Source organism: Vanessa atalanta, chromosome Z (genome assembly GCF_905147765.1).
Source record: "Vanessa atalanta chromosome Z, ilVanAtal1.2, whole genome shotgun sequence".
Lineage (NCBI taxonomy): Eukaryota > Metazoa > Arthropoda > Insecta > Lepidoptera > Nymphalidae > Vanessa > Vanessa atalanta.
Window position 1 is genome coordinate 5,725,227 of NC_061902.1, and position 27,063 is coordinate 5,752,289.

Sequence of the window (27,063 nt, forward strand, 5' to 3'; positions counted from 1 at the left end):
TAAAAAAAATACATAATTTATTATAATCACAGATGTGTCCGCATACCGTCACGGAACAAAATCAAACCAATTATATCAATGCAACCCACGAGACATTTCACATTACAACACCAGGCTACATGCGGAGGACGTCAACAGAATCATTAATTTAAATGGAATTATAAATTCACAATAAAATAAATAATACACTTAACGTTTACGAGAGCTATGTACAATCAAATGCAAAATTTGCTACATATGCTTAGAGAAGAATGTGATGTGTTTGAGCTCGAGCGAGTCGAACGGAGTGGAGGAATGGTCCGGAAGGTTCCGGGCGGGGTCGCGGGGTCGCAGGATCACGTCATGTTGACGCCGAGCGAGCGGCTGGCGTACTCGTACACCACGTACGAGATGGACACGGCCGGAATGACCTTGATGAAGTTAGGAGTGATGCCACGATACAGGCCCCGTAGTCCCTCTCGCTGGACGATCTCACGGAAGGCACCACGCATACTACCCTCTGCGCCCTTTGCGGCTTTTTCTGTAACACAAGAGAGTTAATATTAAATAAGGGTGTTCATGTTGTGTCTCCACACATCTGTATCATTAGATAATTTCAAAGAGTGAACAATATACTTCAAACAAATTTAGATATCGAACATAGAACTAAGTAACTCCTTCAATATGTATGTATATTTAATTAAATTGATTATAATTGGTTAAAAGTGAAAACCATCGTACCTTGGGCTTGCAACCTAGTACGCACAAGAGCAAGAGGATATGAGCACACTTGTCCCAGGGTGCAGGACGCACTCCCGCAGGCTAGGAGCAGCAGCATGCCGGGCTGCTCGTTGTGAGCTTGGTATTTGTTTATATACTTCTTTTTTAGCGTTTCGTACACCGCAAGATCGATGCCAGCATAAGGCACTATCCCCAGGATGTTTGGAATGTATCCTTTGTAGAAACACTTCAGTCCCTCTCTCGCATATATCTTTTTCGCCGCATCCAAAATGCCGTTATATTGGCCAGTTTTCCTTAAAGCTAATCTTGTCTTTAGCACCTCTAGTGGGTAAATCACAGTTTGACTAATCGCTCCCGCCGTGGCTCCGGCAACGAATCGTTCGTATATCTCCAGCGGATGATTATTTTTCTCGCCTTTAATCAGACGCTTTACTTGCTCGTACGCAGCGAACTTTAGGGCCGACTCCGGCGCTATTTTTATAACATTAATTCCATTACCTCGCCACAGGCCCGTGAAACCTCCTTCATTTATCATTTTAGCTAAACATTTTGTCATATTTTCTCTAGTTGGATTTACCTGAAACGTAAAAAATTGGAATATTAGTCATACTTCAAATTAAGTGTAGAAAAAAATTATGAATTCTATTTTTAAAACGCACCTGCAAAAATACTTTAAGTCTATCGAGAGGAGCTGTGCAGGTCCGACTAACAGCGCCAGCAATACCACCGGCTAGCAAGTGCCGCCACCACTTTCCTGTTTGCAATTCTGTCGGAGTGAAGTCATCAGGCACGTTCATATCCTCACCGATGTCCAGATACTGAAAACAATATGTAGTTCATGAGTTAACGCTCTTATAGTTAATACGAAGATTTATCTTATAATTTTATTACAAAATAAGAATATTTAATTATAAATATAACATTCGTTTTTAATCCGAATGATACAATTATTTTTAAGGATTTAAATAAATAATTGTCATTTAATATCGAAACGACACTATAAATTATAAATTCAGATATTTTGTGTCATACTAAAAGCAACACACACCGTACGAAACTGGTTTTTATGTCAAATTAAAAAAAAAGATTCGGTTCACGTCTTTTATATTAAAATTTCTGGATATATTTAAACCTTAATATTAAATAATAGCCCGATTCGATAGTTATTAGTATATTTGACGTTACTAATTCAAAACATGCTTATTTACAATACGGAACGAATAAAAAAATACATTATCAGGCAATCGTTAAAAGATTACAAGCAATTAACATTATTACTCAAACGAAGGCAAGAGAAATATTTTAAAATATCTTCCTTTTGCCCATAATCACGAAGTTGAGAAGCATTAACGTTCAGAGGTTGACCACCTTTTGTCATTAAAAAAAAAAGTTGCGTATTGGTACGATAACAATTGTTTATGTTACAAAGAAATCATAATAATAATAAATAAACCGTAATTTTTCTGGAAAAGCCAAAAGTCAACAAGGTTTTTTTATCGAAACCTCAATGACCCAATTGGCATTTATTACATATGTTTTCGACGAAACCGTTCGGACCAGAGCTAAAACTAACTAAATAAAAAAAAAACTCTTCATAATGTAAATAATTATAAATTTAGAGCTCAACAAAATATGCGAATCAGAATTAGTCTATGAACTATATACATAATAATATCTTCAACAGATTGATATATAATATTATACTTTGTTGTTTGTTAAATATTAGCAAGAATTGTTAACAAATCTTTAAAGTACTTATAATAGTTTAACAATGGAATATAAGCGTCGTATTCCTTACTAACAACTGCGTAAGTACTAAGTTACTGTACTATTTAGTTTCTTGATGGTTCTTCTTGCGAAGATCGATATCCGGACCGGTGTTAATGTTTGAAAAGTACTTAAATTAATATATACATATAGAATACGATTGCGATGTGTATGTGTATAGTTTACTCGAAGACGTTTTACTTGTTTATTTGTCATTGATATTTATTCTAAAAAAGCATAGTTTTTCACGAATGTCGTCATAGTCTACTGTATAAGAAGACGTTAATATTATTACTGTTCCAAACTTAGCGTCTGCGTTGCAATCGTCAGCATCGTATTTCTTTTTCACTTTGCTTATCCAAATTCTGGTACTATACGTCACTTGCTCAGTCTGCAGTAAAAATATTCATTTATTTATATTTTCCTTAGAATATTATAAATGTTTTGAAAATAATACATTTAAAAAAAAAATAGGTAAGCAAAATTACCGAAATTGTTCTTTCTTAGAAGTTAAAAAGTATTAAACTTCCTGGACAAAAATTGCATTGATTACAAAAAAAAAAACAATTCTTCCTTTTCGGGAAAATATATGTTCATAAAAATATGATATAATTATACTTAATATATAATTAACATATTTTATTATTATTATTGTAAGACAAATGGAATAATTACCGCAGTATTTAAAAATATTATAGCATTCGAGTTCAGCATCATGGTTATAAACGTGACTAAATATTCCAAGTAAATAACTTTGGTTTTCAGAAGTATTGCGTTAACGAGCAATTTTAATAACATCGGGATCATCGTATTCATTACGGTTTTAGAATCATCGTTTTGTAAATTAATATAATTTAGTGTTTGTCACAGGCATTTGACATAGCTCTGACAGTGGGACATTTTCCAAGTATACGTAGTTTTTTTTTTTTAAGAACATCCGAATGGAAAAAGTTTAATATTGATGTGTGAAGTTGAGATAATGGTTGATGATGTATCTGCTATAAGAACTCATATTACGCGAATATTGTACATAAGCTACAAAATGTATATACAAACATCCATCTGATTTTATTTCATACAATAACGTAATATCTTTCGTACTTGTTTAATTGAATAAATCTCTAGTTGTTTCCGTTATGTGACCAGGATCTGCTTATCATTAACTGGAGGACACGTCACCACTGGACTCGCTGTCTGACCTTAGCAACTAAAGGTGACGTAGTTTCGATACCTACTAACACAATGAAATAAGCCGTCTCTGTTTAGGTGTTAATCATTATCACATGGCTTGCCTTATGCATGTATTTCTGCATTCGACGGCATTTACTTATATTACATAATGAAATAGTTATTTATTGTAAACTTCTGTACATTTTTTAAATCTGAGAGTTTACTTGTACAACTTTCAATGCAAACATCTTAATTTTTTATTACTTTACATAATTGGCAATAAAATAAGTGTGTTCTCATTTCCACCTTCTAAACGATTTGTCGTTGCATTCTTGGATATAAAACCCAATAGTGACGTGCGAATGTTGAGGCCCGTGATACGCATTCGTGCAATCATTCGAGTAAATTTTCATTGATAAACATTGGAAACCTTTAAGCACATGCGGCTGTAATTTTAAACAGTCACTAAAATTTATATCATGGGCCAACCTCGTGACGAATCGCTGACGTAGTATACGTTAACCAATCGAGATGACATAGTTTGTATTGGACTAAGAGGAATGATTTTTCAACGGAAGTAAGTAAAAAGTGATAAAATTTTAGTTAGAAAAAAATGTACAAGTATAACTAAATTAATTCATTTTCATAGCAGTTTTCAAGGAAAATTAAACAGCAGTTATTACAGGAAAATATATTTTCAATTAGGAGGAATAAGTTTCCAATTATTGGGCTTCCTATTAAGATACCTTTAGTACTTTAATATTCCTTTTACTATGAAATACCATTAGATCCACAATCAATCATTGCTGTCTGAATGTAAGAAAAAGTAAGATTCGCCTTCACCCAAATGATGTCAAGGGTGATCCGAGAGACCCACGGTTTCATTATCAATTCGATTGCATGAACATTAGAATGTACAAGGTTGGTGATTTGATTATAGCCTTAAGTGTAACTGTATTTAAAATTTAGTTAATTTTTAAGTACCCTTACTTAATTCCTCATTAAGAATAAATACAAAATCTACGTACTTGCTTGTTTACGGTAATCTTAAGACGAAAACTGAATTTTAGTATCTAATTCTTTGGTTTTACATACATTTATACATTACACACTGTATAGTAACACTTTAACTGAAAAATTTAAACGTAATTAAGTACGCAGTCGAATGTGTTGTGTCGCATTCTAATATTAATTTAGACGAGAACCGAAGTTTGAAAATGGCCTATATTTAGTTTCCCACTACGTGTGCGAAGCTATATTAATAGTCTTTGAAGACACAGCAAGATAACAATTCAGTTCATCTTTATTCGTATAGACAACGTTTTATCGCAAACGCGTAAGGAGATAGAACAAACACATGATGAAAAAAAATAGTTCCTATTCAAAAGATATAATGTAAAACAAGGAAACAGAATTAGTGTCTTTATCGACGCCTCTACGTGTTAACTACTAGTATATTTTGTATTGAGTTGCATTGTGAAATAAAAGTCAATAAATAATTAACCAATAATTTATTCTTTACTTGCTTTATTAAAATAAATTAGGCAATCGTACAATTATCAATACAGAAATATTTATTTCTACATGTTCATAGAATAATTGTGATAGACGATTACTTTAAATGCATGTATGTTTCAAAAATTAACTAATATTTAGAATATTTTAGATACGTAATGTCCTTCAGCGTGACCGATTTAGAACATCCAACACGAGCAGCTGTTGAAAGTGAAACGGAAGTGTCTGGAGCTATTTGTTATCTAATCTTAATTATTGATAAAACGCGATAAATGCAAATTATAACAAAGCATAAATTGCACGAGGTAAAATAATTTACAAACTAACCATGTTATTACATTTCTTAGTTGTTTTAATGATTGCCATTTTCCAAGTAAAACTTAATATTGTTAATTTCGAAAGCCTACGAGTAAGAGTACCGTTAGAGCCTACTCTAGTCTAGTTACAATTGGTTAATCTTAACCGCTGATTGCGGGATTAGACAGCCAAGTATCATTGAGTTTTCATATGCACAATTTGTTAATATGTGGTCGCCGTTTAAGGAAAACAACATAAAAATTATACATAGGATGGATAAAAATCTGCACAAAGCCGCATTGGAGCAGCGTGGTGGAATAAGCTCGAATCCTTCTCCTCTAAAGCAGAGAGGCATTAGCCAAGCAATGGATAATTAACAGTCGGTTTTAATAAATTTATAACATATTCGTAGTTATTACCTAGATATTTCAATTTATATTTAATATAATAAGTATAAAAAAATTGGTGAATCAGATGATTAGATTTAGTTCAGATTTTTATATATAGAATCGAGTATGAGTGTTAAGTTCTTATAACATTCACCAATAACATATGCTAATTGTATACACAATCTGACATATAGCAAATCAGTTCACATTCCGTTTCACGTATTATAATTCAATTTACGAGTACGTATATCGAGTTAGTGTACAATGAGAATTATCGCATTTCATAGCGATAATATTTGATGTCAACTAATAAACAATGCAACACGTAGCACAACGTCACTTGGATTTACCAGATTTAGGTCTAAAAAGACAAACTCGTAGTATATGTATATAAGTGTACCTATCATTACATCTATGTACACGTCGATTTGTCTGTCAAAAACTAACGAACGGAATTTTTATACGGTTTTCACCAATTTACTGGATGAATGGATGTAGTGATTCATTAGGAAGGTTTAGGTATAGACGAAAGCAAATTTAAGGGCATAGTAATCTTAAATATATTTTTTTAATTAGGCCTGAATCGTTAAATCCCCAAGTTTGTACTATAATGTATTGTCGTTAGTTTTGTAATAACATTTCTCTTGCTAATTAACTCTAGGTTTCCCGTTTAATTAACGCTCACCTACGCGCGGGGTATCGTTTATACATATTATAAAACTGTAGAAATGCAGTTCATTGAAGATATTTACAAAAGAAATGCTAAATAATTATTCACCACGTAAGCAACAAAAGAAAATGCTTTAAGTGTTTCATTCGGAGCCGTCTGGGTTTATCCTTACTGTACGAAACGTTTATGCTGTAAGAATTGAAATATTTTCATATAACATCTCTGTAAGTCAAGATATTCGTTCCACTAATTTGAAAATCTGTTCATCTTAACAATTTGATAAGCCAACAATTTAGTACATTTTACTACATATCAGACATGTTTATAGGTATTTAAGCTGAGAGAAACTTGTTTTTTTGACATATAAAGGCGTCTCCTACGTTATTTAATTTTTTATCTGAAATGCATTCAAGGTCACCCCCTTCTGAGTTGATTTTCACACAACCCGGACTCATAATTATTTCGCAAAAGAAACATGGCCACTATAGGTCAAATAGCTTCAAACATATCCTGATGAATGAGTCATTGAATTTAATTTACCTCTAATATAGGCATTATATGTATACCTAATACATATTTTATATAAATTATGACGTATTTACATACGTTACACAACACGTTATCGATAAGTGATTTCTTCAAAAGTAGTAAAGTAAATAATTAATACAATTTTCTTTACGAGAATATTCTTAATTAATTTCGATTCGAGGGTTCCCCTGTATTAGTTGCGAGGATGTCAAGATGACGTAATCGAGCAACGGAATTGCGCGTGCGCCGCTGCGTCATCGGTCTACGCATATTTCATTCGACGAACGGTGGAGGCAAAGTACAAAATTAAAACACAGTTCTTATAACAATGTCAGCCGTTATCTCAGTTTGTAGGAAACATTTAAATATACAGAATAAAATTAAGTGGTTAATGCGTTAAAAAAATATAATATAATATAAAACAATGTATTACGGGAAACGAGTGCATCTGCTGTTATAAATAGATCGTAGGTAGAAGTAATCTGGCGAAAGTACAACCAACAGACATACATTTGTTACAGAATTTTAGCAGGTAGCTTTGATGTGTTTCAAATCTTAATCTTAAAAGTTTAATATAAGGACGGTACGCTAATATTTTATACACATCCACATAGTAATACGAAATATAGTTAACATGTGTTTAAAACAAAATCATAAATAATTTATATTATCAAACATTCGCAAAATAAAAATTGCAGATGAGAATTTACAAATAAAAAAATATCCCTTTTTTATTTGTTGTCAGATATTAATAACGTAGTACCTCCCAAAAGGAACATGTGAATGAACGAATATAACATGTTCCTGGTACAAAACATTTTGTGTTGAGCTAACCCAAATATTAGTAGATAAGGTTACGCCCACATAGGTATACCTTAGACATGTATGACACACATTTAACAATGTGCACAATTTAATATATATATTTATTAATAAAGTTAAATATGAATGGCCAATTATGAAATACAAGATATGCTTTTTCGTTTAGTTAAAATTAATATGCTTGCTTATTGTTAAAAACAATAGTTAAATTCGCAATGTGCAATTTTGATATTTAAAATAATATCCATACAGCAAACACTTGAACTAGATTTTTTACTAAACGTCATTTGAAAGTAATGACGCAGGACATTAGAAAGTTAAGCAGCAAGAATTCGCATAGCCATAAGTAAAAAAATACATTACATAGCATAGTACTATGATAGATAACATTAAAATACATTGTAAATATAACATTTCCTATATTTATATGGTAGAACAGTGAGACTAGCTTCGAAAAGTCTATTGCATTTTCCGGTTTTCCACGAGACAATTCAATTAACGCATGAAAGACGGCGACCTTAAGCCGTGGTATACTTTAGCCGGATTGACATCTGTATATACTGTGACGTATTCTCAAATTACGTACTCGACGACAGAATACGTACGTAGACACCTATTCTTAAAGTCAATTAAAAATAAGTACGTTGCCTTAGCAACAGCTCGGCGTGTGTTGCAATTAAAATAATAAAATCATTAATAAAAAGGTTTGAGCGAGAAATTATTATATTAATAAGTTTTGCATAATGAAAAAGTTACATATATTATTAAACTAGTTGGAAACTTTCCAAATATTAAGCTGATGTGCGGTTTAATAGAATATTTTTTAGTAAAAAAATGTCAGTTACCTTAAGTATCCATTCCACAATATCACTATATTCATCAATCATGATCCTTGATTCGAAAGAGAAATGGTTCAGAAGTTAATGAAGTCTAGATCCGAACTGTAACTGTTGTCGCTGACATTCAGTACTACTCCGCCACACAAACCCGGAATTAGATAACATTTACCTTTGCCAAACATCGACGGAACACGATCAGAAAATCCTCAAAGACGTCGCCGGTCGGTCCCGTAACTTCCTCTAATTCCAGAGACATTTTTCTATATAAAAACTAAGTTAACAATATATAAAAATATTAACTATTAAAATAAATCACAGATTGATTTCTTTGGAACTATACTATCAGATCAGTTGTAATACTTTTAACTAATCGAGTGCGTATTTTTGCCGAGCGCGCCACCGATTACGCGTACCGTCAAGCTAAGAGGCATTCTCACACTGACTTTTGACTAGACTAGTAATTCTGATTATACTCGGCGTGCGCGAGCCGAGCGAGAACCGCCTCGAAACGGTTGTAAGTAGCGAACGGCAGACAACCACACCTCTACTAAAAATTACCACGAATGTATCATTTCGACTGTATTATCGACTTGCTCAAGCGTTGTATTTGATAAAAAGGCGCGTTAAGGTCGGAATACAAGTTCAGAGGGGGCTCGTCATGTAAACTGAGATAGACGAGGCATGCATAGCAACGAATAACATGAAGATAAATGAATATTAAAACAATTATGCTCTCTTTGAGCCATTTGCGTTGTACTAAGTATGAAATATGTATTTAAAAAATACATATATAACTAATGTTTCGGTAGGAAAATACTATACTATACCTTATCACTATGATAATAATATTAATATAATAATAAAAAAGATTAGAAAAATAAATGTTTTGAAAAAAGGTTTAAAAGGTGAAAGCAAGTTTATAAGAATCATATTTATATTACAATCAATTTCTTTAATTTTAAAGAACACAGTCACATAAGTTACATGCACTGCAAAACTGAATATTTTACAATGGGTCAAGCAAATGATAATGTGTGTTTTAATTTAACTGACACTCAAATAAACATCTTATGTTATTTTCACTAATACTGGAAGAAAAAGTATTTGTTTTTACTTTTATAACCCAGTGAATAGATACATTGGCCTTAACTATAATCTCGCGGATTCAAATCGTAAGTATGGTACATGACTTATTGTACATTGACCTTCCAAGTTCTCAATTTGTTATTATTATATGTATTTATAATTTCAATTCATACGTTTCAATTCATCGTTGCCTAAGGAAACGTGAAGACACTTGGATGTTATTAAATAATGTGGTGGTAGGGCTTTGTGCTGGCTCGTCTGGGTAGGTACCACTCACTCATCAAATATTCTATCGCTAAACAGCAGTACCTAGTATTGTCGTGTCGTGTGACGGGTGAGTGAGCCTATGTAACTACAGGCACAAGGGACATAACATTTTTTCCCAAGGTTTGTGGCGCATTGGCAATGTGAGGAATGGTTAATATTTCTTATAGCGCCCTCGTCTATGGGCGGTGGTGACCACTTAACATCAGGGGGCCTATTTGCTCGTCCGCCTACTTAAATCATTAAAAAATAATGTCGCTTGTACACCTACCATTCCGCAGTGAGAGTAACGTTGCCTATTTATCTGTGACTTTACTTTTAACTAATAACCAATTTTAATTTATTAGATATTTACCTTGCCGTGACAAGTCACGAGTAATAAATGGATTCTAATCTTATAAATATAACTATTGATGTTATTCAGTTATTACTAATTATATCATATTTACCAAACCTAACGAATTCTAGTTGCCTATTATAATATAATTAAGACAACTTAGATAGGAATTGTGTGTAGAATTCCACTATATAAAAGAGTCAAAAGATCACGTCAATATATTTGATATAAAATAATAACTTAAAGCAAGAGCTGGACAAAAACAATACTAGTTATGATCTTTTGTACTTTAGTCATAAATAATTTTGTAACAAATTCAGCGCCTTATTACACGTAAAATGTATTAAATAATATCACATTCAATGTATCGTTATCGCACGTAAATACGATAACTGTCACTAAAGTTTATCGTGAATATGTCATTCAAGTCATCACCAAACCGGTTTCGTTTTGTAACCAAAGTAACAAATGATTTCTAGTATTTGCCATATCCATATACATTGCTACTGGGAAGTCACCATAAATTAATACAATTCCTTTTTCCTGCTTTATTAGTTCCGCCATAATAAGTTATATATTTATTCAAGAGTTCACCTACAATTCCTAATACACAATTGTTATGTTTATATCGAAAGTTCTAGAATTTATCAATTACACTCGTAAAATTCACATACATTACTAACTAAAATTACTATAATATATTATATTATATTATAATTACTTTACCAACTAAAGATAATATTTTAGGCAATTTTATATGAACCAGAAAGGCCTTATCTTATGGTTAGACAATATAGAATTTTTATGCACGGATATTTATTATCCATATTTATATAGATAAGAATTTAAGGTAATTATTTAACTTGCAATGTATGTTTATTTATGTAAAATATTGCAAGCTGAATTAGAGGTACCACCTCTCCTATGTTTATTTATGCCATAACTATTAAATTTAGGGTTGACGCTTGACTTTTCAAAAATTAACGGTACCAACACGAAATTTCGTATGGACATTCAATAGTAATATTCCGTTCTACTATGTAGTTCCTAGTCCCTGTCCTCGTTCCACTATGACATAGTTCACCACTTAAGGTTGGCGCACAGCAGAGCCACGCATTCAATTGTAATAGCCCTTTCTTAGGTCTGACACAGCTAAGATATTATTCACGTGATTTAGGTCCAAATCTAATACGTAGGATACTGCGTATTAATTTACGTTAGGCTTGCACAGTACACCAAACACAGCTATTGTCGACAATACCGTTGTTTATGTAAACTCGAATCCCTTAGAGGCTGGCCAAGCCTACGCTGTTTTAAATAGGGTCAAGTTATTAGAAGGTTTCTTATTGAAGTTTTGGTTTAATTTCTTACTGAATTTTTGTAAATTGTAAGCAAGCGATCGTACAAAAACGACGCATTCATTGAAATGAACAGACTTAGAAACATATCCAGCTAAAACTAAAAAATATATTAATTAATTAATAATAAAAAGTATTTCTGAAATAAGCTATTATTTCAATGATTTAAAAACATCTGTTACATTACACGATTTTATATGATAAAGAAGCTTGTCGATATTATTATAATAAATATATTTCATATTGCCACAAATAATTCTGAGAAGAGTTTTGTTTTCTTTTTTTATTTAAAAAAATCAATCATCAAAGCCCCTATGTGTAGCTACCATCTAAGATATTCTACCGCCTAGCAGCACTACTTAGTATTGTTGTTTCAGTTTAAAGGGTGAGTGAGCCAGTTTCACATGCACAGGGGCATCATTTTAGCTGTCGTTGTTGGTATTGCACTGGCGATGTAAGGAATGGTTAATATTTCTTATTTCTAAAATGATGGAATTCTGAGGGAACAAAAATAAAAACTATCGAATTGATAAAAATTGACATGTCAGTTACATATTAATAAAACATATTAAATAAATAACAGTAGGCTATTAGTAAACATTCAGGGTAAAAGTTCTATTATTATTTATAGTCTCCTTAACTTATTCTTAGTATTGCTTTATTAAAAAAAATGCATAAACCCCTTAAATTTGTAAAAATTTACCGTTCCATAAATAAATAACACACCCTATTTATAGATTAGATTTAGATATTATAGATTTTCTAGCGATTAAGAAATCGAACCGATGTTCAGCAATTAGGAGGATTACACAGGTGCCTATTCGGAGAGCACGTGTTTATTTGATATTGATATCTGATTGATACTGATCTTTCAACTAACGAGTCAAATTGCCGATCCGTCGGACTTCATAACACAAATACGTGTACACACGCTTTATCTTTTTCAATGTCTATCTCCTGCGCAGTTCGTTAGTCTTTGTTACGTAATGCTTGTGACAATATGCAATAAAATCGGAGCAGATAGACATGTGTGGTACTATCATAGGAAGAAATTGAAAGTCACTCCATCGACCGGCTCATGGCCACGGTGCACATTAATATCTTAAAGGGAATGTCTGTCTAGATATATAGAATACAACATTTATCAGTTGTTTATATCTGTATTAGGTATCCGTTATTCATTTACATATATATAATATATCTAATATGTTGAGTGGATCCCGGCACAGCCTCATCTTAGATCATGTCAATCATGTTCTAACAGAGGATCGCACTTGCGATTCAACGGGGAAATGCTGCTAGCATTCTTGCCACCATTCCACGCGGTAAAAATTTATAAGTAACTATTTTTCATTCATATTAGCACTTAATGGTATTAATTCTTTTGTCAAGCCAATATTAATCAATGAGTGTGGAAAGAGCAGACAAAGACACGAACTACAAGCATGCAACTCTTTTAAAAAGGAATCTGAACAAGGCCGGATTCAGTCGAGCTTGTTTTTCCATATGTCTTCCATTATCATATTATGTATGGAGTAGACCAACCGATCGTTTCATTCCCAAGATGTGCAATTGTCTAAAAAATCGTAGGTAAGTTTTTAGTTTGTTGGCTAAAGGATATACAATATTTTCTGAAAAACCTCTTGTAAGTCAGCACATGTATAAAATCATCAAATACAGGTAGATCGAGATAGGACAGTTGATGTTTTAACAGCAGAATGACTAACGCGACGATGTTAAGAAAAACCGACCACCACGCGATTTAAAAATCATTGCAAAAGACGGCCTAAATCAAAAATATAATAATTCAGAACGAATTGGTGATTCACAAATATTATTTTTCTTTAATACCCACATCGTGCGAAATTGACGTAAAGCGGAATAGATATGGCCTTAAAAGGGATTCTTTACTGGCGGTCCGGTTGGTGGCACCACTTCAAAAAATGATGAAGTATGTACGTAAAATGCCGTTATAAAACTTAAAATGTTAGCTAAAATGTCTGAGCTATTGGTTGTTACCATTCACGGTATCCTTGATGCAGCTTAACCTTTTACTTGTCAAATGGGCAAAATGGTGCTGTATTGACGTTTAGAAGCTCTAATTTAAATCCAAAGAGGTTGATCAAAAACTCGAAATTAACGTAATTAGCGACCGGAAACCATACACATTTACAAAAACTATTATAGCCACTGAAGAAATTGAAAGTCACTCCATCGACCGGCTCATGGCCACGATGCACATTAGTATCTTAAAGAGAATTTTAATGATGGAGTACAAAAAAGCTATTAGCATTACTGCCGCATCTTACGCAAACACTGCGATATTTAAAGGAAGCAATTTAAGAGAAAAGTTGCGGTAATTCCACCGCAGGTATGTTTCTTCTCCACGACAACGCACCGGCGTGTTGTCAAGACTGCTGTTTAAGAATGTGCTGGGCTTGACCCATTCAGTAATTAATTTCTGTTAACAATCCCAAGCGTAAGAAGAGACCATAAAAAGCGTGTTTTCGATCATAAAGAGTAGAAGGCGTCATTTATCGAAAATCATTAGTAGGTGTTGTTTGGCTTTCATAGGGCGTTGAGCCTCTATAACTATCTACTACAAAAAAAACTCTCAGAAAAAAAAAAACTATATTTGCCTTCACTTCTGTCTATTCCGAGAATATATTGAACTCAGATTATCAGTGCTCCATATACCTTTTGTTATATAATCTGAGATACTGAACGCCCCTTGACCGATGAGAGTAGTAGATTTCATATATTTTATTCTTTACTGTTTAACAGTAAGTTATTGAACCTAAAACAAGGCACTATTTCTGAGAGGGCAATGTTTATATTGTCATAAATTGACAGACACATTTATTTCCATTTAAAAAAAATTGATAAGTGTCTTCCATAACTACCATATCGAATATGTTGGCAGGAAACTAACCCACTAGGGGAAAGGCCGTAAGCAACTGTCATATCGTTTTTCTTGCAGAAATACCCACATTTAAAACGGCAAATAAAAAAATGACTCAATCGTAATAATTCCTGGAATACTAGTCTTAATTTGATAAAGAACGTTATCGGTAAATATTTGAATATCACGGTCATCGTAAACGTGTATGATTAATACGTCACATCGAATGATATATGACATCGAATACCAAAAATGATAATAAAACGAATGTTTTGTTAAATAGATTTAGGTTGTTCAAAGTATTATGAGTATACATAGACGTTTCTATTTTTATACTTTATAAAAATACCCTTTGAATGAACTACGAGTAATTTATTATTCAATAATCAGTACACAACCGAAACACGTGTCTGCTAATGTCTATAGTAAAATATTTTGCTATTCTCATATCTGCTTGTTAAATAAACATAACGTATTTATGAAACGGTATTTCCAATTATATTATAATGTTTTTGTTTACTTGAACTATCTAGACAGAATAACGTTTTAATGTCCAAACAGTTTTTGAATTTGTCGCCCATTGTGTCCGGTTTATTTAAATAATATTTAACGAATAGATAAGTATAGTTTTGTTTGTAATGCCTGAAAAACTACTTAACCAATATAGATAACACTTATACCAGCACGCACCACATTTAGGAGAAGGCTTAGGAAAATGATGATTTCGATATCTTAAAGTAAAAAATGTAAGAATTACATAACATAAACACGTGATGATAATATTATTTTTCTAAAATATATTTTCCTTTAAGACTAAAATAAAGACAAAATCTTTATTTTCGCTTGTAAGTGTCCGGTTGTCATGGACATAGGAAGATTACATAGCAATATGAATTCAAAGAAGTTGCTATTAGCTTTAAATTTACGATGTACAAATAAGAATGGAGTCACATTATTTGTGAAGTGTAACACAACACTTGTACATATATGTACGTGTATACAGTGTCAGTGGCGTAGTTATGCCAAAGCAGCCAATGCGGTCGTATGTATGGAGCCTCCGCCGGCCACAGATGATTTTTTATTCCAAAATACTTTTTGAGAAGGGACCATGTTATGTAAGATACGTATTTACGTTTCCATTTCACATTTACTTAATAATTTTCTAATACTACCACAGGCCCTTATATTGTGATTGTGCTGTGCGTAACTAGAAAATAAAAATAAATTGCAATTTCAGTTTGAATTTTTATACAACCCAGCTTTCTGGTGTCTAATGTCGGGAGAATTTTCGTCCAAAGTTCGACAGTCCACGTTCGTTTACATAATAGGCAACGAGATCATTCGATTATTTTTTTACGGAAAAAGCTATGGTATACGCCAGTGTACACTTTTTAATTATTTTATTAAATTATTTTAATTTTATTTATAACTAGCTGAACCTGAGTCTATATTCGCTATTACGCAAACCGTCACACCATATTTTACCCTGGATGGGTCATTTAAAAAAAAAAGTCCTATGTCATCCCTAAACTCAGGGACTATCTAAATACCAAATCTCATCGTAATCAATTAAATGGTTTAAGCGTGAGCAGGTAACAGACAGTTATAATATTAGTAAATAACGATGTAATAATAGTTTTGTTTCAACTGTTAGTATTTAAAATCACACACAACTGTATATAATTAAATTACAATATATACACGTTAATGCTATAAATATTTTATCCGTTTACCGGTAATCTTTTAAAATAAAGCAGATTACTTTTGTCGAGTAAACTATATACGATTACAAAGACCATTTTACCATTTTAGCCGAAAAAAATAGAATGTATACTAAAGCCACAAAGTTCCAAATTATCAAATTGAAAAGTGGGTAAAGGAATTCTTAAAGAAATTATAATACAAAATCTACGGCTAAGTAGAAAAATATTTACAGGAAATACATCTATTATTGAGAGCAAAAGAAATGTATTGTTTATACAAAATACGTATTGTATTTGTTTACAAAACAATACATACTGAATCTGTTAAACTACAAGTTTCTCACAGTTCCGGACTAGTCGTATGGTAGAGGTGGCGTTTGCCAGCCGAGCCCTAGCGTCCGCGGGTCTCGACCCGACCTTACCCAGGCTTACATTAAAAATAGTATTTAGAAAATTCTGCAAAATGGTATGACTGGAAGTGGTCACCGCTGTCCGTAGACTTTAGCATTGTAAGAAATATTAATCATCTCTTACAACGCTAAGCGGCACCAACTTTGTGGCTCACAACATAAATCTACTTTCAATAATTAAAATATTAGCCAACTTTCGTATTTCTCCAAACTTTTATTCAACTTGTAATGTTTGTGTTACTTTGTTTTGTCAATTCATCAATCAAAACAAATCAATGAACGCTGACTTGAATCTCTCGCTCTTTATACTACGGAGATGAAATTTTACACGACCTGATTCTACAGCCAGGATTGAATCCAGACGAAGGAACTCCTCGACGATGTACAGCATAGACACGATTTTGCAAACATACAAAAACTTGTTTTTAAAAACGTTTATTATTATTAATTCATTTCTCTGGCTAGCTGTTGTTATATTCATAAGGAAAATTTATTTACGCGTAGTTTGAAAACTGAGAAGATTAATGTATACAGCGTCTTGTACATAACCCGGGGTGGGGGGTCACGAGTTATAATTAGACAAATAGGTAAGTGTACGCTAATCTTTACTGAGTAACTTATTGATATAACGAACGACATTAACACATTAATTATTGCATCATAACAGTGTAATCAAAAACACCGCGTATGCGCATCCAGTAGATATATATCTGTGATTTATTATAAATTTAAAAACGTTTTCCTCACAACGATGATTCATTTCAAAGTATATAGTCCACAGATTACTACCAATAAAAATAAAAGCATCGATCATAAAGTGCTTAGAACTCTTAAACAAATAGACACGAGTGACGGCTTGAACTACATTCCCTTGATAGAATAACTGGTGATAATGGAAGATAAGCTGTGGGTCTGATGCGTCGTTTCTATTGCTAATGTTTATCGCGGAAAATTCTATTTCCAAACGGAATCTGAACGTTTTAACAAGGTTATTTTCCATTTACATTGTATGTTTTTATTATTTTGATATAAATCAATAATATTAAATTTAAGTTTAATGATATGAATAACGTGTCTCATTTTGTTTATTCGAGAGATATTTTAATATAATAATTGATTCGATTAATAAATATAAGTTAATATAAATATAATATAATATCAATTTAAGCTAATTCTGTCAAGGGCAGGTCAACTCTTAATGAAACATGATTATTATTAATGTCTACTGTATCTACCAAAAATATCCTAATTATTTTAATAATACATATTTCACTTAAATTTTACGATACCTACTTAACCTACAGTTATATTATTAGCTCAGCCATTTGACCTTTGTCATTTAAAAAAACTCATAATGTTACCATTTTAAATCTTATAAATTGAAAGTCTTGGCCCAGATAAGTGTTTTATGAATAATAAATATAATAATAGGTAAAATAAATATCAAGCTTAACAAACTCCCCGCGCTTACGGTGGTTGGTGTTGGTGACTAATCCACTTTAATTGATAAAATCATTGAAATATCTAAACTTGAATTTATCCTTTCTTTAAAAATGACAATATTAGATCCTTACATACGAAATGCAAATTTTTAATACCCGCAATCATGTAAAGATCGATATATTTCATCATCATCATCATCATCCTCCTGCCCTTATCCCAATTTTACTTGGGGTCGGCGCAGCATATATATTTAGATATATTTCAATCTTCTTAGAATAACAATTTATACAAAATTAATGGAATTCTAGATTAAATTAATTTAAAAAAAAAATTAAGAAATATATGTTCGACTTTCTTTGATTGGTATCGATTGTTGGTTTCAAATATCTTGTAACAATTTTTCACAGATAATTCACCTAACATTCGACGCCCATAATAGTCAGTGCTTTGACCATAAGCGTCGCAAACAAATCCCTATTCGTGTTATCTGTAGTTCTTAATTATATATCAACACTGTTAACTTTAATTACTATCAATTTTTTGCATTATTAAACATGTAGGTATATAATAACAATTGTGATTTTTTTTAAAAAACGAGTCTATTCACTAACTTAACTTACATTATTAGTTTCACTCTTACAGCAGAGCATAAATCAAAAGACAAGAAGATATTTTATTGTGTGTTTTAAAAGATAAAACCTGTCACGATATAAACATATTTTTTATTGTAACTAACGAGTTACTCGTACATAATACGGATAATAACGAATGTACAATAATAATAATAATACATATTGTTATTGTCCATTTACCGTTCATAATAAACATAATCAATTTGCATATCTTTCATCATATATTTCTTATATATGAGCGTTAAGTGGAATTACAATTAGCAGCTTAAAAGATAAAGATATAGTATCTTTGATATTTCCAACTTCTTCACTATATTGTGAACGGGGTTGGGTGAAATAAGTCTCTACTCAAGGAAAAATTTCGTTGAAATTGAGACCAAAACAAATAAGGCGGCATCCAACTTAAATTCTGCTATTCGTTTTCGATTCAGTGAAAGACAGACTAGTCAACAGTTTTCTTAATTACCAAGCCCATTATCAACGACGTGACCTTGAGAATGAAGACCTTTATAATCAATTTACAAATTGAAACACGGCATACATTGTTAGTCGTAATGACTGTGTGATGGATACTAATCAGCTCCGCAAACTATATTTTCTAGCAAATTGCTACGTTCAAAGCATTATGAAAATCGTGTAACGTGTCATAAATATATACCTATTTTAAATGACAGTCAATCATTGCCAAGAAATTTTCTTATTATGTTGAATCAAAGTGTAATCTATTCGCTTTTAGATAATACTAAGAATGTGAAGTATTACAAATACGAATAATTTACTTTTTTAATTACTTCAATAACTTACAAAGGTTAAATTTATTTTAAAATCTTGTTACATGAACGTACGAAACCTTAAAAAAACTATTATTTCAATTAAAGAAACACTAAAATTAATTTAAAGTTTTAACCCAATTAGTTAATATGTATATCATATATCTAATTGAGTTATAATTTAATCTCGATGCCATATTTAAGTCTCGATGTGTGACATTGTGAACAAGAACATGTGCGATCGCAACGTAAGTTAAAGCAATCTTTTAAATGTTTCGTGTTAGTTTTAACTACGAAATTGAAAATAATGTTAATTAAAAGATATATGGACGGGAACGCCAGGAAGGGTGAGACAGGGGGTGCACTTGCACCTCCCTGCAATGATGTAAATATACAAAATGATATAAAAAAAAATACTATATCAATGTCACTTTTGAAATAAAAGCCTAGTTGACTAGGTTGTTTTTTAAAATGATTTAATTTCTAAACATCGATTCAGTGTCTCCCTCTAACTTTTAACTGTGAAAACTGAACATGTATGTGCTGGTTCAGCTCGCGTCTCCCGACGTGGACCGATCCCACGATTATAAGGATACACTGTTATAGATTATATTTTATTTTTCAAAAGTATAATCCCATGTTTATGGATCTTGACAGTCAACAGACTGCGAAAATCAACCGCAGTCTTCGAGTTACATAATCTCTTTGTTAAGATAATTCGTTGTCACTCTGAATACGACGCAATGCAATAATTTGTTTATACAATCTAGTCGCAACTCGTCAGCGGTAGATCGTGATGACGTGGCATTTGTAAAGAGACAAACAGTCACCGCCTACAGCCGCGCCCGCATTAAATTGATTCAATTACCGAATTATCCGCTTATATGATAGGGCTAGCTGGTGACGCAGGATGGTTGTTACACCTGAGTTACCTAAGCATATAAAGCTCATATATTTGTCTCATTTCATTATTTATCTTATTATATTTTAATGAATATTCGCAAATAAAACCATTTCATGGAAATGACGACTTTGTCAACGATGAAACTGATAACTTCCTGTACTTTTAATACTATTCAACATTCAAACATTCCTTGATTTAATAGATATCCTTAGCATATATGTATCCTACCTCATATTACAAATGCAAAATTATTGGTTACGATTTCTAAAAATTTTTCAAAAACGTTGTCAGGGGTACCAAAAAGAATCACATGGACGAAATCGCGGCAGGTAACTTGCATATTATATATACAATTGTTATTTGTAAAATTTTATATGTAAGATAGCATAACCCTAACGACACAAAGATGGGTCAATCTCGTTCTCATACCTGTTTTATTGTCTAGATAAATCGTCGGCAACGCTACACGTCAGTCATCTGCATATTAACGACTGTTACCGATATGCGTAGGATACACGTTGCAATGATATCAGAATAAAATATTACAGAAAGACTTTTTAGCATCGCTTCCTTACACATATTCATTAAATACTTATTTAAAATGATGACTATCAGATCTTTCAAATGAAAAATATTCATTTAATAAGATATTTTTTTTTCTTATTTACGAGTGAACTTAATATCGATCTTGTTGTCTATATTATGCCTTTTCCTAATTTGGTTTTATGTTAGTACACGAACGGAATCAACGTATTCATAAATAAATACAAAAAATTTCGCGTATCGTAAATATTTAAGTAATTTCAATTAGTATTGTTATTCAGTAACACGACGCTGTAAATAGCATTTAAATATTATGTCAAAACACGAAAAAAGATTGTGTTGATCGATGAGACGAGACAATCAGCGAAGTCTTACAAAACAATCCATTTTGATTCTATAATAGATACGATAAGCCACGTCTTAATGTGTCACGAATGCCAATGTCTTGGTCAAAGTGAAAGTGAAACGATCGATTTTCTAGAATATTCTAAATTCAATCACTACATATTATAAAACAAAACAACCGTATCTGTCTGCAGAGAACGGATTTTCATAGTTTTCGCTAATAAACGGAGTGGCTTATAGCGAATATTTACGTTTTTATTTTATTACTTTTTGTGTGTATTAGCTAAAATATGACGATAATGTTGAATCTGTCTGAAAAATCACGCCGACTGCTGACTGGCGTTCAACGAAGAAACCAAGAGTCGACATGTTCTATATTTTTAAATGTTTCATGGATATGGATCCTTGAATAATATATTCTTGGATTATTAGGCCAATATTAACAAACCCTTTTCAGTTGGTTAAATTCAAAGATAATTAAGTTGAAGTTATTAGTTTAGTATTTTTTTCTGTATGTGATCCATATTAAATTTTTATTGTTCAAAAACGACCCGACCGCCAACTATTGTAATTGTATTATGAAGATACTTTCGAACGTACCAATAAGATCCGTACAGCATTTTAGCTGAACCAGACGAACGACACGCGAAAGCGTGAACAAAGGCAAGTATTATCATATAAGATAATCTACGCTGATATCTTTTAGCATCTCTCTTTTGATATAAAGATTCTCATAGTTCGGTAATAGTCGAGATTTAAAAATAATCACCGAATCATTTTCACTGTTTCCATGTATTTTTACATACTCATTGTTTAATAAAGAAATAAGGAATTGAAATATTACTTACAGTGGAGTGCCTCCAAAAATGTATGAGTGCGTGTATGTCGGTAGCCGGTGCAAGCAGGAGATAGTCCCGCCACTCGTCGTAGCTGATGTTCAGGCTGCCGTCCTGGTCCATCCTGGTAACAAAGCCATATTATATTAACACTTATAACGCTTTGATAAAGAAAAATGTTTCATGAAAATCTGTGACACCTATCTAATACCTATAAAATGCTTAGTTAAGTTAAGTTACTTTCCCGTTGTAATACCAGAAATATAAACAATATTAGAGCAGTTTGTGAACGAAATTCGCCGTTACATTCATCCAATCCATCTCTCACATGCATTCAAATAAAATGATTCCGTAAGATTATGTAAGTCATTGTAGAAAAGGGAGAGGCTTTTGTAAAAATACTAAAAGGTGTACAATTTTTGATATTAGTGAACGCTCATTTGGTCGGATTGGTCGGTCCGTATTCGACCGATATCCAATGTAACAAACATCCAAGATACATTGTTCATAATATAGTTAAAATGAGGTTCAGCTGAACGATATCATTATTATAATATAATTAACCAAATGTCAAAAAAACGTCATTGACGTTTGTTGCCATTAGTCGTATAAAATAAACTAAATTTCATCATCATCATCATCCTCTTGCCCTTATCCCAGTTTTATTTGGGGTCGGCGCAGCATGTCTGCTTCTTCCATACTTCTCAATCTGACGTCATCTCACTAGTGAAATTCTTTCCAGCCATATCATCTTTCATACAATCCATCCATCGTTTCTTTGGTAGTCCCCTTCTAATAGATTATTTTTTCAATTAATTTATATAAATTTAAAATATGTCCAATTTCATACTCTTTGGTCGACATAATTTTCCTAAAGATGCACAATTTTTTTTCTTCGAATATTAATATACAGGTTATATGTTTGTTCTCAACAATACACATATATGGTTGCTAGAAAACACAAATTCATTTTATCTTCAAGACAGAAAACGTATCTTCAAACAATTATTTAAAAAAAATTCAATAGGTATTTAATATTTAGTAGCATGTGTTGCATTTTAATATCTTGTAAAGAAATTATTCTACCTAACATTAAAACTACTTTTGAATCAATTTAAATGATTCCAGTTTCAGGTAGCTGCTAAAAAAACAAAAGATATATTATTTAAAATAGCTAGTTCTCTAAAGAGTCATTTATAACATCATCATATTTGCTTTTATTAACATTTCATTTAAATAATTTAGAACATAATGCAGGCAATTACCATTTCAAGAAACCGTAACGAACCAATGACGGGAATATTAACTCACTGGTCAACATCTTATCATATATCTCAGCTCAATTAGCAACTTAAGCTTTATTTACAAATATGTCTTATATTTAACACATATATTTACATATAAAACGTAGAATACGATTCATTCTAAGAGCTGGAAAGCAATGTACGATTATTACATTAAGCTTGTGTGATGTTGATTTAAATTTCCGAAAAACCATGAATAATTAATAATTATTACAGGTTAAATTCATAGTGAGGTTTTCCTCTTAATAATATCCATCTTTCTAGAAAATAATTTCATTAATTTATATTCCTGTTGCGTAATGAGGTGATTCAATGCTGATGGTAGAGAAGAAGCACAAATTCCACGAGGAACGGATTGATATTATATAACATTTTAAAACAAGTTTCACAAATGGTAAATAAACCAATTACACTTTAACAAACAAAGACATTGTTGAGGGTCGCCAGCAACCATTAGTATATGGATAAAAAAAAAATTGTTATTTTCAATCAACGTAACAATAGTACAATGTTTATGTACATTTTTGCAAAGCCAGCAACTACATGATACGTTTGACTTACCACCAGTATTTTGGCAAACCGGCTTTTCTGAAACATTTATGTCCTAGATATAGTTTACATTTTATAACCAAAAAATGTTCAAGTTTTGTTTCTATATACATTGATTTTATGTTATAATAAAAAATTTCAACAAAATAGGAATCAATACAAATTAAATGTTAATATTTATAAAAATATAAAGATGTATATATATATATATCCACTTTTAATATGTTATTCTAAAATGTTTTTGTGCTTGTAAAGTACATGAATGTCTAATGATTATGTATAATTTATGCAACTAATATGTTTGGCACTTGAATATCCTTTATTTCGCAAGCCACACCCACATTATTGATGAATGGTAATAAAAGACTATTCACTTGAAAAGATAATTAATGTTTCTAAAAAATACTAATAACTACAAAGTAACAAAGTTACATAAAAATAGTATATAATACAATCGCAAAATACAAAATTTCCAAGCATTATAAGTAGCTACATAGCTGCGCTTTCTTATCTAGTGTTATTTTCTCACCTTTTCAATAGATTGGTTGCTTCATTTCTTCCGATTGCAATTCCTAAGTCAGCAAATGCAGAAATGAGTTCTTCCAAGTCGACTTTTCCTGAAATTAAAATGAAACTAATATAATATTTTTTTATAATCACTAAGAAGTCTTATCTGTTCTTCTTGTGTAACAGAACATGATGTTATTATATTTTATTTACTAACCATCTTTATTTTTATCTAAATGTGAGAACTGCAGCCTGAGATTCTTCTCATGTTCTCTGACATAGTGAATGAACTCAGACAGAGTAACATCGCCGGGATCCTTCCCCGTCTTAGCGAGAAACTTCTGAAATGTTAAAATTGGAACTATTATAGGAAACACTATAATTAAAAAAAAATGTATAATATATAGCAACTACATGAATCCTTTATAATCATTATAAATTGGTTTAATATACAGCTTGAACCCAAAGCCAAGAACTTAAAACTTTATCCCATTAAGTCAAGAACATCTAATTCTAGGACAACCGAGAGAGTAGTAGACTGTTATATTACAAAGGCTTCATGTACCTACAATCTAGAAACTGATTTCTATGAATACAGTTATACAATTTGTTCAGAATATTTAAAAAACCTCATGAATATCCTTTATCAACATATCATTGGTGTTCCTTATGAATTTTAAGTGTTACATCTGAGTTAATACTCTAAGCAAGCTAATGTATTGAAATTTTATTCTTCTACACAGTATTTCAATATACAACATTATCTATTTTTACATTGAACTGTGATCTTTTGAACAATATGTTTTATTAAAGAAACAAATTGTTATCCTTATTTAAACATATGACAAAAGTTTTGAAAGGATGTATATTACAAAATTATAATGCATATAAGCATAAATTGCATATAAGCTGTTAAATATATTTTAGTTAATAACCATACAGTACAACAGAGGATGCATTCATTGAATATAATTGCAATCCTTCTTACTTCGAGGTTAATAATGAAAGCAAAATTAATTCCTAGAATAAAACAGTGGAAAACTACTCCAATGATATTATATATATGTATTAGTATATCATTTTATATAAGACTTGTAGAGTAATTGATTGTATAAATGTTTTTTTTATTTAATGAAACATGAGCACATTTCGTCAAATGTTTGAGTCATGGATTGTAACAAGATTTGTATGGAAAATGAGTAAACCATAATGGTTTATATAATAGTGAAGAAATGTATCCACTTCGAACTGATTTGGACAAATGTAAAAAAAATCGTTACGAATATCTACGTGACGGTGATTTAAATCATTTACACTGAAAATAATACTTTATTTTTGAATTTTATAAGTCAGAAAGATTTTATTATATTCCTAAATACAATTAATGTTTAAGATCAATCAATTAAAGAAAAACAAAAGCTTAATGTTCCAAATTCGAACAAAATCGATCACGTGGTATTTTACAGTAAAAGAAAGCAAAATTCATTAAACCACCGTTAGTTTTAACATAAAAGGCTGAATTCTAACCTCTGCATAGCTGCGATTAATGTGCGGGGCCAGCTCCTTGAGGGCAACAGACAAATCATGAATGTCAATTTTGCCATTTCCGTCATTGTCTAATTTAGAAAAAAGTTTTTCGAGCCTTTCTTCGTCTTCTTTTGGCAATTCCTCTATTTCCAGCGGCGGATGACACTGCACCATGGTGTCTATCGTCAGTATAAGTACTACTTGTTTGAGAACAAGATGAAAAATCTTTATACAGTCTTATATTGGCATACATTACTTTAGCCTAAATAAAATATGTGACTAAAATCATTTTTACGGATTTCCACACGGCTCTCATTCAAGCGATTTTGACAGGTATCTTCTAGCTTTCTACTTGCGTACTAACTTACTAAGGTGTTAGTGTAGTGTAATAAGTATACTAGAGCCTGACACGAACAAACTCACACAGTGACATTATACAGCACTGCGGCCTGCGCTAATTTTCTAGGCCATAGGACAAGTAGCGGCATCTATGTTAAATGTCGATAGTTACGTTTAACTTTAGTCTATTGATTTTTCAAAGACAATTTAATACAGTAATTATCATATTACATTATGTAGACAAACAAATAAAACTATTAAATAACATTTGTCGTATGTGTATATTATGTTGAACAATTGTGTAATTTGACTTGAAAGATAGTTTAGAAATTGGTATATAATTAAGTGATTTGAAAATACTATCACATTTAGTATGTCTCAGTAAAACAAAAAAAATAATAGCGTATTCGTGGTTATATTAAGATGTATAAGCATTTTTTTATTTTATATATTCAGTATATTAGGTACCTACAGTAGGTTATTTATATTAATTAACATATAAAATGTTTTGTAAATGTTAGTTAAAATAAAGAAAATAATCGTTCTTAAATATTTACAATAAGAACATTACTAACGAGCAAATTACT

General features: G+C 31.5%; 1 protein-coding gene across 3 annotated transcripts; it reads right to left on the reverse strand.

Annotated features, from left to right (window-relative positions):
• Nucleotides 1-26,546, reverse strand: LOC125076172 (calcium-binding mitochondrial carrier protein SCaMC-2). Of its 3 annotated transcripts, XM_047688170.1 has the most exons (7): nt 26,138-26,546; nt 24,828-24,951; nt 24,633-24,720; nt 22,263-22,374; nt 1,380-1,538; nt 721-1,297; nt 1-520 (listed from the first exon to the last, which is right to left on the reverse strand). In XM_047688170.1, exons 1-7 carry the CDS (start codon nt 26,309-26,311, stop codon nt 336-338), a joined length of 1,419 nt encoding a protein of 472 aa, XP_047544126.1. In that variant the 5' UTR covers nt 26,312-26,546; the 3' UTR covers nt 1-335. The 3 variants fall into 3 exon arrangements, with proteins under 3 accessions (XP_047544126.1, XP_047544127.1, XP_047544128.1); XM_047688171.1 differs by lacking the exons at nt 22,263-22,374; nt 24,633-24,720; nt 24,828-24,951; nt 26,138-26,546 and adding an exon at nt 8,887-9,159; XM_047688172.1 differs by lacking the exons at nt 22,263-22,374; nt 24,633-24,720; nt 24,828-24,951; nt 26,138-26,546 and adding an exon at nt 8,724-8,867.
• Nucleotides 26,547-27,063: the final 517 nt, after the last annotated feature.

Bases quoted from the DNA above. Each gene is read 5' to 3' on its own strand.
- LOC125076172 (XM_047688170.1), bottom strand. From the start codon at position 26,311: ATGGTGCAGTGTCATCCGCCGCTGGAAATAGAGGAATTGCCAAAAGAA. The intron at 22,375-24,632 runs GTGAGAAAATAA...CTTTGTTACCAG, and splicing joins GCAACCAATCTATTGAAAAG to GATGGACCAGGACGGCAGCC. The intron at 521-720 runs GTACGATGGTTT...CTTGTGTTACAG, and splicing joins TACTAGGTTGCAAGCCCAAG to AAAAAGCCGCAAAGGGCGCA.